The following is a 12,191-nucleotide window of genomic DNA, read 5'->3' on the forward strand; positions in this document are numbered from 1 at the left end:
TTACGTCCGCTCGCAGAGTCAGCGAACTACAGGCATTGATGGCGGACCCACCATTCACAGTATTCCACCATGACAAGGTGGTCCCCCGCACTCACCCGAAATTCCTGCCTAAGGTGGTCTCCGAATTTCATCTCAACCAATCCATTGTACTTCCAGTATTCTTCCCTAAGCCTCATTCTCACCACGGAGAATCGGCCCTTCACACTCTAGACTGTAAACGTGCCTTGGCTTTCTACCTGGATCGCACCAAGCCACACAGAACCACTCCTCAACTTTTTGTCTCCTTCGATCCTAACAAGTTGGGAAGACCCGTATCAAAGCGCACCATCTCTAATTGGATGGCGGCTTGTATCTCTTTCTGCTATGCCCAGGCTGGATTATCACTTCCTTGTAAGGTCACAGCCCATAAGGTCAGAGCAATGGCAGCCTCAGTAGCATTCCTCAGATCAACACCAATCGAGGAAATTTGTAAGGCTGCCACCTGGTCCTCGGTTCACACATTCACCTCACATTATTGTCTGGATACTCTCTCCAGACGGGATGGACAGTTTGGCCAAACAGTATTGAAAAATTTATTCTCTTAAGTCGCCAACTCCCCCTCCATCCCACTGAGGTTAGCTTGGAGGTCACCCACTAGTGAGAATACCTGCCTGCTTGTCCTGGGATAAAGCAATGTTACTTACCGTAACAGTTGTTATCCAGGGACAGCAGGCAGCTATTCTCACGTCCCACCCACCTCCCCTGGGTTGGCTTCTCAGGCTAGCTACCTGAACTGAGGAGACACGCCCGGATCTCCGGGTAGGAAGGCACCGGCGCATGCGCGGTGCGGGCATCTAGAAACTTTAAGTTTCTACAAGCAACACGTGCTTGTGAGACGTCCGTACCGGGGCTCTGTCTGATGACATCACCCACTAGTGAGAATAGCTGCCTGCTGTCCCTGGATAACAACTGTTACGGTAAGTAACATTGCTATTTGGGGGCTTTACTGGGAAACTAACTGACATTAAATACCCAGTTCTCAAGGTAATATGTAATGCTTATTTTAAATTATGGTTGGTTAGGCACGTCAAGCTTTTTTTTTTTTTTTTTTTTTGAATGAGGCGATGCACTTGTTATGAATACTCTAGTTTTTTAAGTTCCCTCGATTAATGAATATGCTTAGATAGGTCTTCCCGGGAAATTGATATAGTGGCTTTAGGTAGTGCAGAATATAGTGGAATGATTCATTACCGGTAGTGAAAAAAAGGTGCATACTGGGCTCTTATTAAACTCTTCATCTTGACTACTTATAGAGGCACAGATTAAATTCAAACTCTTTAGGCTTTTGTGTTATACATCTGGCTCAACCAGTTTGTTTTTTTAGCCTACTTGATGTGGTATGTACCAGTCAAGTTTGTTTGAACATTCTTTTCTTGGGCACATTCAGTGAGGTTCATTTTGGAGTTAGGGTGTTTTCGATGAAAGCACCTGTACAGATTGAATTGGCCACTGGAGTTTCATTTGAAAGAAAGCAAGAAAAAAAAATTGAAGACTTTGTTCCCCAAGAATTAGAAGATATGGAGGTGGGAATGTGGGTCAGTGAAAATCCTTGGAGGATGATTTTGGATTGCTTATGATTCTTATATATGTAATTTTGGTAACATTTAAGGTTGACTTTGGAAGCTTTTGCTTTTGTTATTTTTGTTAGCTTTTGGTTTTTTTACACATAGTGGGCCTGATTCTATAAACATTACCTAGTGGCACTTAATTCCCAGGCATAGTTGTCAATCAGCTGCTAGGTGTCATTTATAGCACTGTTCTTCAACTGCCGGTCCGCAGGAAATTTTTGCCGGACTGCGCAGGGCCGGCAAGATTGATTCACTTCAATTTCCTGCCGGTCCGCGCAGGGCCGGCAAGATCAACAGCTGAAGTCTGCGCTGGGCCGGAGAGATCTTGGGGCGCCTCCAACAGTGGCTTTCTCCCCTCTCTGCAGCTCTCCTTTACTTCCCAGTGCAGCGATTCACGAAGCAGCATTGGGGCTTTTGCTGAGTCGCGGCTGCCTCTGATGATGCAACTTCCTCTTTCCTCAGAGGCGGCGCGACCCAACAAAGGACCCGAGGCTGCCTTCCTGAATCGCTGCGCTGGGAAGTAAGGAGAGCTGCTAGGAGGGGAGAAAGCCACTATTGGAGTCTGGGAAGCTGCTGGGCAAGGGAAAAAAAGGGACAGCTGCTACTGGAGAGGGAGAAGGAGAGATGCTGCTAGGAGGGGAAGGAGTCTGGGAAGCTGCTGGGCAAGGGAAAAAAAAGGGACAGCTGCTACTGGACCTGGAGGGAAGGAGAAGGAGAGATGCTGCTGGGAGGGGAGGAGGGAAAGGAGTCTGGGAAGCTGCTGGGCAAGGGAAAAAAAAGGGACAGCTGCTACTGGACCTGGAGGGAAGCTTGTGGGCAAGGGAAAAAAAAGGGACAGCTGCTACTGGAGAGGGAGAAGGACAGATGCTGCTGGGAGGGGAGGAAGGGAAGAGAGTTACTGCTGGACAGGAGGAGGGAAGGGAGAAGGAAAAAAGGAAGGAAACAGCTGGCAGGGAGATTAGAGGAGGGGAAGGGGAGACACAGGCATGAGAAAGTAGAGAGATTGATGATAGGAAGGGGTCAGCAGAAAAATAAGCAGAGAGGGACAACGATGATAGATCTGATGTAGGAGAGATAAAATTGAAGAGAGCAGTGAAGCTGGAATGAATTATATAAAAAGGAGAGAGGGGGCGCAGGCTGGATGGAAAGGGGAGAGGGGCATAGAAAGAAGACAGATACCATATGGAAGGGGGAGAGGACAGACAGTGGATGGAAGGGGCAGATGCTGGATTGAAGAGACAGAGAGGGCAGAGGCTGGAAGGAAGAGAGTGAAAAGAAGATGAAAGCAGAAACCAGAGACGACAAAAGGTAGAAAAAAATAATTTTATTTCTGTTTTGTGATTAGAATATATCAGATTTGAAATATATATCCTGCTAGAGCTGGTGTTAGACATAACTGGGGACTGCAAAGCCCAGGCAGTGCTTCTTTAGCTTCCAGCTGGCTTAGGGCGCTCTCTGACCAGGGGGCAATTGCCCTAGTTGCACTCCCCTAAAACTATTCCTGTCATGTGTGACTGCAGTATTCTGTTAGAATGCTATACAGAAATATCATCCTATATAATAAAAGGATAACTCGCGCATGCGCACTTCTATTTGCGTGTTCCGTGCGCTGTAGGTCTGTGGCCGAAGGAGTGCGCATGCGCGCTTATACGTCACCAGCCGATCGCCTCCACAAGCAGGACCGCAGCCAGACGCCGATCTCCGTTCCTCTTGCACCATGGCACGCCAGGCATGTCCCTGCCTCCCCCCGCCGCCGGCCTCGGGCTTCTGGGGGCCGGCGGTGCGAGCCGCCCGGCCGGTGCCGAGGCCCTGCCTCCCCGCTTCCGCCCTACACGGCGCCACCAGACCCGACAAAACGGCCCTATACTCACAGACCCGCGAGCAGGGTTGCCATGGAAACCCATCCGGAATAACATGCAGTCGCGCAAAGGTCAGTGAGAGGGGAGCAGGAGCTAAAGAGAGATTGAAAAAAACAAACAAACAACAGTGGACAAGGAAAGAGAGACACACAGACAGTCACAGAAGGACAGGGGGCTAAAGAGACAGATTGAAAAAATAACAAAACACATAGGACAAGGAGAGAGAGACACACAGACACTCACAGAAGGACAGGGGGCTAAAGAGACAGATTGAAAAAAATAACAAAACACAGAGGACAAGGAGAGAGAGAGAGACACAGGAAAAAAATGATAAACAGACATACAGCAGCCAAGGAGACAGACATACTTACATACAGCGTCCAAGTAGACAGACAGAGAGACAGTGGGCAAGGAGACAGCAAAAAAAAATACAAACAGCCAAGGAGACAAACAGAAAAAAATAAAAAATACAATGCCCAAGGATAAATTCAGGAAAAAAAAAACATACAGACATACAGTGGCCAAAGAGTAAGACTGCAAAAAAGACATACAGACATACAGCAGCTAATGAGACAGACAGACTGACAGCGACCAAGTAGACAATCAGCAAAAAAACACAAACAAACACAGAAAGCAAAAAAAGAGAAACATACAGCGGCCAAGGAGACAGGCATGCAACAAATAGGAAAAATATAAAAACTTTTAATAAATCAACCATACGTAAAGAAGGAATAAAAAAAAAAAAAAAGGAAGAGACACCTACAGGGAAACACAGGATCAAGAGCATACAGAGAAAACAGAAGTTTGCAGGAATAAGGAACATATAGAGAAAGGAGAGCAGAGACCCCTGCAAGAAGAGAAAAATAGCAAAGAGACTGGGGATGAGAAAGAGAGCAGAGATGCTTGCAGGGAGAAAAAGCTAAGCAGTAATGTTACAGCTTGCGAGTGCAGACTGAGGAAGAAAGCAGAGACAGCGCTACACAGGGAAATGGAGGGAAGAAAGAGACAGAAAGAAAAATACAGACAGACATAAATTCTAGCACCCGTTAATGTAACAGGCTTAACGACTATTGCTGTAATAATTTGGCATGTTCAGTTTTCTTGATAGTAGAGGGGATATATGTGAAGGGGAGGGGAGACAGGGGTTTTGTTGATCCTTGCTCTGTATTATTTGTATTTATAAAATGACAATTGTACAGAATAGTGTTTCTTTTTATACTTTAATAAAATACATTCAATATAAAATCATAACTGTGGCTTGTGTGGATGGGATCAGATGATTTGTGGGGACCGAACTCGCGGAGATGGGGCGGAAACGGGGTATTTAAATTTTAGTCCTAGTAGTTTGCAGGTCCACAAAATAATTATTTTATTTCTGCAGGTCCACGGGTGTAACAAGGTTGAAAAACACTGATTTATAGAATTGCACATAGTGGTGCCAAACTCAACTTAAGGCCAGGGTTATCCTGGCCTAATTTACCAGCACAGATGCCTAGCAATGCCTAAGTCATACCATGCTTATTCTCTGCCCCTAACCACATCTGCTTTGTGGGTAGGCGCTGATAGACATCTCGACTTAGGTGTTGCTAGGCACTGCTCAGAGTTCCACATAGAACTCTAAATTGTTTAAAACATTTTTTTTAAATGATCAATTACCATACCAGTTAAACTAATTAATTAATTTTGAGTTCCGCATGAAACTTGGCTTGGTGTCCCCAAGCTAGATATCTATTGATGTCTAACCTAGGTGCCTTTACAGAATCAGGCCCAGTGTGTTCATGTGACTTATTTGATTATGTATGTACTTTTGTATACTGTTTTGATCATCGTTTTGAAAGGTGGTAAACAAATAATTTTAAAATAAATACTGACATACAAGGTCAGTGCAAGAGTCCCAGATTGCGGCGCTAGTGCCTAGTAAGGGCACTAATGGCCCCAAACCAAAAAGAAAGTACTCTAACCCTCCTCTTGATGCCTGGCAGTAAGCCTCCTGGACAGCCTGCACATCAGATCGGGCTCAGGGACCACTCCCTTGGGAGCTTCTTGTCAGGTTTGTCCGCTAGTTGGGTGGAGCACAGGCTGAGCGGTTCCATGGAGGTATGACCGAGATCGGAGCCAGACTGTGCTGCTCCACTAGGCATTTGCGCGACATGTCCACAAGTAGCGGGGTACGGGTTCATTTGACCAGAGGGGTTTCATCCTCTTGGGCAGAGTCATTGGCTGTTTCTCTGGACAAGATTTGCAGGGCTGCTACCTGGTCCTCCTTTCATACATTCACCAAGTTTTACAGGATCGATGTGGCGGCTAAGCAGGATGCTGCTTTTGGTGCTTCTGTTTTGGCAGCATGCCCCTCAGTTCCACCCTGAATTATCAAGACGGCTCTATTACATTCCTCTGGTTCCAGAATAAAGTGGGATTGTACAAGAACACGATTTCTTAGCTCCACGGAAAACTAAGAACTGAGGTACCGCGAGCCTACATTGGTGCGGGCAGTTTGCAAATTTTCTCAAGTTCTTAAAGTAGTGATGCACTTTTAAAGCTGTCCATACCGGGGCTCTGTGGATGATGTCACCCACATGTGAGAATATACTGCCTGCTTGTCCTGGAAAAATAACAGGTTATGGAACACTGGAAATCTGAACGACAAAACAGTGCTTTAGGGAGACATGGCCTGCACTGTCGGGAGGGGGCACCTGAACTAAGGACACCCCCCTCCAAATTAAGTGCTAAATCCAGTCTGATGGTACTCTTATAAAGACTGGACAGAAAATAGAAAACCACCTTACCAGTACCTATAAGACAGACAATCGGCGAATCAGCAAGTATAGGGCGGGTTCCTGGAATAAAATGTGGATTTACGACTTCCGGCAGAAGCATGGGGCTGTGAGAAGGGTGATCTCATGGCTCCGGTACGCCCGCTACAGATCTGCATATTACTCAGCGTTTTTACCTCGGCTCTCCGCGTTTTCAAGCGGGGGAGCGCAGTCGGGTGCTGTTGGAGCGCTTTTGCGGCTCACTGGGTGATGGCCGCTCGACTGATTAAGATGGACCGCGAGCGGAGGTAGCAGCCTGAAACCAAGATGGCGGCGCATGTGGCGCCTGCCTCGCCTGAGACCCCCAGTTCCCTCTGGGTCGCGGAGGTTACTGCCAAGGTGCAGGCCGCGCTGGAGGGCACGCTGGGTGACAAGCTGCAGCGAATCTTAGATAAGCGTTAACATCGGAGGTTCGGGACACACAGCAGCGGAGCAGCGGGTCAGCTCCACTGAAGACGCGGTGCAGCGGCTCACTCAGGACCACTATGAATTTCAGCTTTTTCGGTTTGCTAATAAGAGTAGTCGGTTGTTTGCTCATTTAGCTCGGCCCTGTGGGCTGCGTGCCGGTGCTAGACCGGGGGGGGGGGGTGAGTTAAAAGTTGGTCGGGCGGGGGGGGTGCCTGTTCTCACTGGGGGGGGGGTGCTGATTCGAGCGGGGGGGGGGGGAGCGATGCCGGTTCTCGTGCCGGTGCCAGACGGGGGCGAGTTAAAGTTGGTTGGGTGGGAGGTGTCTGTTCTCGCGGGGGGGTGGGGGATTCGAGCGGAGAGGTTCTTTGTGAGCGGGGGGGAGCGATGCTGGTTATCGGGGTGGGTGCTCGCAAATCGAGTCAACACTTGGTTTGCGAGACAAATTTTGCGAGAATGTTTTGCAATGTTTTGCTCGTCTTGCAAAACACTCGCAAACCGGGTTACTCGCAAACCGAGGTTTGACTGTGTATAGTTCTTTGTGGATTTCCCCTGGGTTCTACAGTTTATTATGGCTTATTGTTCATTTATACCTTTCCTCTCAATGGCATGTCTATGAGCTTTGTGTTCTATTATGTGAGCAGATCAGAGTCTTGGGGGGGAGGGTCTCCCTCTTCTCCTATTCTCTTCTGTAGGGCTGTTGCCAGCTTTGAAACTAACTGACTGGGGGGTAGCAGATACCAAGGAGAAGGAGGAGTTGCTAAAAGCAGTGATCAGTATCTCCTGCAACGGACTCGCAAGAGCGGATAGAAAACCCATGGTTCAGCATACCATCCCTATCTACTGAAAAATATATTATCAAGGTAAGAACCTAATCTCTTTTACTGCAGCAGTTTCTCTGACTTTGCTTAGACAAATCATTTTAGCTCCCCATATTTCAAGTTACAAAATTGACTGGTGTTCCAGTACAAATTGCTTTTATGTTCTCTCCCCACTCTATCTTGAAAGCTTTCATGTAATTCAGGGTATACACCCCAGAAATAGTAACATAAATATTTGTAACTGGATGTAATAGCTGTAGCCCGGTTACCCAACCAAGAGTTACACAAACACTAACAAGCAGTTTGGGGAGGCAGGAGAATAAGCTTTTATTTACACAGAATTAGGGGGGGGTCTGTTTCCTCAAAGATCTCCCCTCACAGAAACCTGCTGTTTTCCCAAGATACACTGCCCCTCGCAGTTTAGTTTAGTCAGTCCAGAGTTCTGGGTGACAGTCCTTCATGTCCAGTCAGAAGCACAGTTCATGCAACCCTGCCTCTGAGAGAGAGTTTTAAAATGCAGCCTTTTTACTTATTTCTGTGTAAGCAAACAAACTTCAGTTCAGCGAGTTTCTACCTCAATTGGGAATAGGTTATAGTTCTCTCCTGTTCCTCCACATCCTTCCTTCACTCTTGGACCCCTGGTTCTGATCCTAGCTCTTCCTTTTAAACTCTCCTCTATTTCCTGGTTTGACCCTTTCCTCCCCTCCCCCTCTCATGAAGCTGTTTCCCTTTCTGATCTGTTCTTGCCATTCTTCCAGCTGGCCAGGAGGGGGAGTACTGGAAGTTTCTCCAAGAAACCTTCTGTCTGAGGAGCTGAATTAACCCGAGGAGGGGGCAGGGTTTCATAGCCTCTGTCAAACTGGAATTGGTTGAAGTTTTCTGTATACAAACAAGTTGCTACGGCAGAGGAAGCAATGTGTTAGGGAAATACTGCTATCAGATTCAAATGTTTTGTCCTTAGGGATACAGCAAAGGTCCAGGAATGTAAGGGGCTGTTGTCACACTTGCCAAACTATGGAGTGGCACTGAGGCATACCCTTGATGAAGAATTCTTGAGTCACCCAGACATTCAGTGTGAGGTGGCAGGGTAACAGGGATATAGAATAGAGGAAAATGCAAGAATATAAAGAAATAGCAAAAAGAAAAAGGTCTAAAAGTTTTAACTTCTCTCCTGCCAAGAATAACACTTTGGATGTAATTAGTAACTGTAGATTCTCGTTAATAAAGCATATTCCTGAGGCAGTTTGAGAGAGTGCCATTATTGTAACCCATATAAGATTGGGAATTTCTGGGAGTCACCATTTTGTCTTACTTTCACTTCTAGTTCCAGTGTGACAGCTGCACAGCTGCCGGAGTCGCTGCCGCAGCAGGTTTTACAGAAGTCTGTCTCCAATTTACAGAAATCGATTCAACTGATCAGTCAGGAGGTGGGTAAATGGTGTAATTTGCTATAGCTAGCTCTAAGTTTGCTTAATGATTTCCTTTTTATCTGCTTTTACCCAAGATCCTTCACAGGTTTTCATGAACCAATGATAATTTCCTTTGTGTTCATATGCTGATAATTAGGTTGTATCTCCTTCCTTCTAGGTAGAGGAACTAATTTTTCCAAGGGACATAACTGGAATAAGGGCTACTACTACTACCGCTTCTTATAATTTCTATAGTGCTTCTAGATGTATACAGTCTTTTGCTTTTGGTGTCACATGTATGATTATCTCCCAAGTGGTGAGAGGTTATATGTGTGTGCTTGATACAAAGATTTCCTAGGAGTCCATTCTCTTGAGGTTAGAGTAGCAGACTTGAAAAAGCTGAAGGAGACAAAAAGGTATAAGAGGAGACCTACAGCAACATTATAGAGAAGTCCCACCTCCAGTGTGACAGCATATTAACAAAGGTGGAAAGATGAGCAAATTAGAGCCAGCTATTAGAGTCAAAAGAACATCCTTCAAAGAGTGGAAAAAGGATCTGAATGAAGAAAATAAGAAACATAAGCACTAGCAAGTTAAATGCAAAGCACTGATAAAGAAGGCTAAAAAGGATATTAAGAGAAGCTTACCGAAGAGGAAAAAACTCATAGCAACAACTTTTTCACTTATATCAAAAGCAGAAAGTCTTTGAGGGAATCCATGGAACTGATGGATCATCAAGGAGCAAAAGGAGCACTTAGGGAAGATAAAGCCATAGTGGAGAGAGACTGAATTAATTCTTTGCTTCGGTCTTTACGGAAGAAGATGTAAGAGATTTACCTGAACTGGAAATGGTTTTCAAGGGTGACGATCAGAGAAACTGAAAGAAATCTTATTGAACCTGGAAGACGCACTGAGCCAAATCGACAAGTTATAGAGTGATGAATCACCAGGACAGGATGATATATATCCTAGGGCACTGAAAAATCACAAAACATGAAATTGCTGATCTGCCATTAGTGATCTGTAACCTATTGCTAAAATCATCTGTAGTACCTGAAGATTGGAGGGTGGCTAATTTTACGCCAATTTTTAAAAAGGGTTCTTTGGGTTGATCTGAGAAATTACAGACTAGTGAGTCTGACTTCAGTGCTGGGAAAAATAGTTGAAACCATTATAAAAATTAAAATTCTAGAACATTAAAATTATGGAACATGGTTTAATGGGACAGTCAGCATGGGTTCAGCCAAGGGAGGTCTTGCCTCGCCAGTTTGCTGCATTTCTTTGAAGTTGTGAATAAACCTGTGGATAAATGAGCTCTGGTTGATGTAGTGTATGTAGATTTTCAGAAAGTTTTCGACAGAGTTCCTCATGAGATACTCCTGGGAAAATTAGAGTCAAGGAATAGGAGGCAATGTTTTGTTTATTATTTATTTAAAGCTTCTGTACCGCTACTAATGACTGGGGAGTCAATTCAGAGCAGTTTGCATGAGCTCCTGTAATGGTGTTACAATACACAAGCTTCTGTAAAGGTGGTACAATACAGAGTTAACATTTTCTGAGATGGTTTTCAATGTGAATGTTTACATTGTAAAGCACTGTCTTAAAAATCCTGTCTATTTTTTTGTAATCTATTCCCCCTTTTACAAAGTCGTGCAGTAAAAGCCCCAAAGCACTTTAAATTTCTATGGGCTTTCAGGGCAGTTGCGCGGCTTTGTAAAATTGGGAGGAGGGGGAGAATAGAAAGCAACTTGGAGTGTAAATTGTGGATTAGGAATTGGTTATTGGACAGAAAATAGAGGGTAGGGTTAAATGGCCATTTTTCTCAGTAGAGGAGGGTAAATAGTGGAGTGACATAGGGATCTGTACTAGAACTGGTGCTATTTAACATATTTTATAAATGATCTGGAAATTGGAACGACGAGTGAGGTGATTGAATATTTTAAGTTATTAAAATGCATCAGCCTGTGAAAAATTGCAGGTAGACCTTAGGAAATTTTAACAATAGGCATCGAGTTAGCAGATGAGATTTAGGGCTCCTTTTATCAAGCCACGTTAGCGGGGTTAACACGCGTGACTTTTCATCATGCGCTAACCTCTGTGCTGGCCAAAAACTACCGCCTGCTCAAGAGGAGGCGGTAGCGGCTAGCGCGGCCGGCGGTTTAGCACATGCTATTACGCATGTTAAACCGCTAGTGCGGCTTGATAAAAGGAGCCCTTAATGTTGACAAAGGCAAAGTGATGCACATTGGGAAGAATAGTCCAAATCATAATTATCAGATGCTAGGGTCCACTTTAGTGATCAGCTCCCAAGAAAAAGATCTAGGTGTCATCATAGACAATACTCTGAAACCTTTTGCTCAATGTGCAGCGGCAGCCAAAAAAGCAAACAGAATGCTAAGAATTACCGTATCAGCAAAATGATTCAGAAAGCATTCGCAACCATCCCCCCCGCCTTCCCCTTATCTCCCTCGCTGGTGGCAGCCTTGTCGAATCGCGCTGCCAGCATTGAAAAGCAGGAGCCATGTTTGTGGCTGCAGGCCGGCCGCAGGGTGTGTCCTGTATCGCTTTGCCGTTAGTTCTCACCGCAAACATGGCTCTTGCTCTTCGACGCTGGTGGTGCGATTTGACGAGGTCGCCGCAAGCGAGGGAGGGAGGGAGGGTGGTGGGATGATTTTTAAATGTAGTATAGGCCGCCCAGTTACTGGTAGGTGAGCCAGTTTTATAGGCCTTTTTTGCGGCTTATACAGGGGGACGGCCTATATGTGGGGAAATACGGTATTAGAAAAGGAATGTTAAATAAGACTAAGAATATCATGATATCTTTGTATTTCTCCATGATGTGACCTCACCTCAAGTATTGCATTTAATTCTGGTTACTATATCTCAAAAAAAAAAAAAAAAGCAGAATCAGAAAAGGTTCAAAGATGATTAGCAACAACAAGGCATGTAGTAGTAGCAGCTGCACATTATATAACCTACGTGTTCATCGACATTTTTCTCTTTTTTTTTTTTTTCTTTTAAAATTTTTTATTGGTTTTGGAAAATAAATATACAACAACTCATCAACAACAAAGATGCATCAAATAGGCAATAAATTACAAGCAAAATGTCAAAATATAGCAACACTACACATTGCGCTAAGTCCCCCAAACCTCTTCCCCCCAAACAGCAGAGTTAATTCACAGAACACCCTCCCCCTGACCATCCCCCTACCCCCCATAACCCCAAAAAGAGAGCAGGAGGAAATAACAATAGAGCAGAATTAAAGAGCATGGAA

The 12,191-nt window shown here is 45.1% G+C and overlaps 1 protein-coding gene across 10 annotated transcripts in view; it reads left to right on the forward strand.

Moving 5' to 3' along the window:
• LOC117367785 (protein O-mannosyl-transferase 1-like) overlaps positions 1 to 12,191 on the forward strand; it is a 435,721-nt gene that overhangs the window by 75,875 nt on the left and 347,655 nt on the right. For all 10 annotated transcript variants that reach the window (XR_004540848.1, XM_033960719.1, XM_033960718.1 and 7 more), the window contains exon 4: positions 8,830 to 8,932. Coding sequence is in view for 9 of the 10 variants with exons in the window: in XM_033960719.1 (XP_033816610.1) it covers positions 8,830 to 8,932 (103 nt within the window). In the remaining variant the exon portion in view is untranslated. The remainder of the gene's footprint in view (positions 1 to 8,829; positions 8,933 to 12,191) is intronic.

Source organism: Geotrypetes seraphini, chromosome 10, assembly GCF_902459505.1.
Source record: "Geotrypetes seraphini chromosome 10, aGeoSer1.1, whole genome shotgun sequence".
NCBI classification, from domain to species: Eukaryota; Metazoa; Chordata; class Amphibia; order Gymnophiona; family Dermophiidae; genus Geotrypetes; species Geotrypetes seraphini.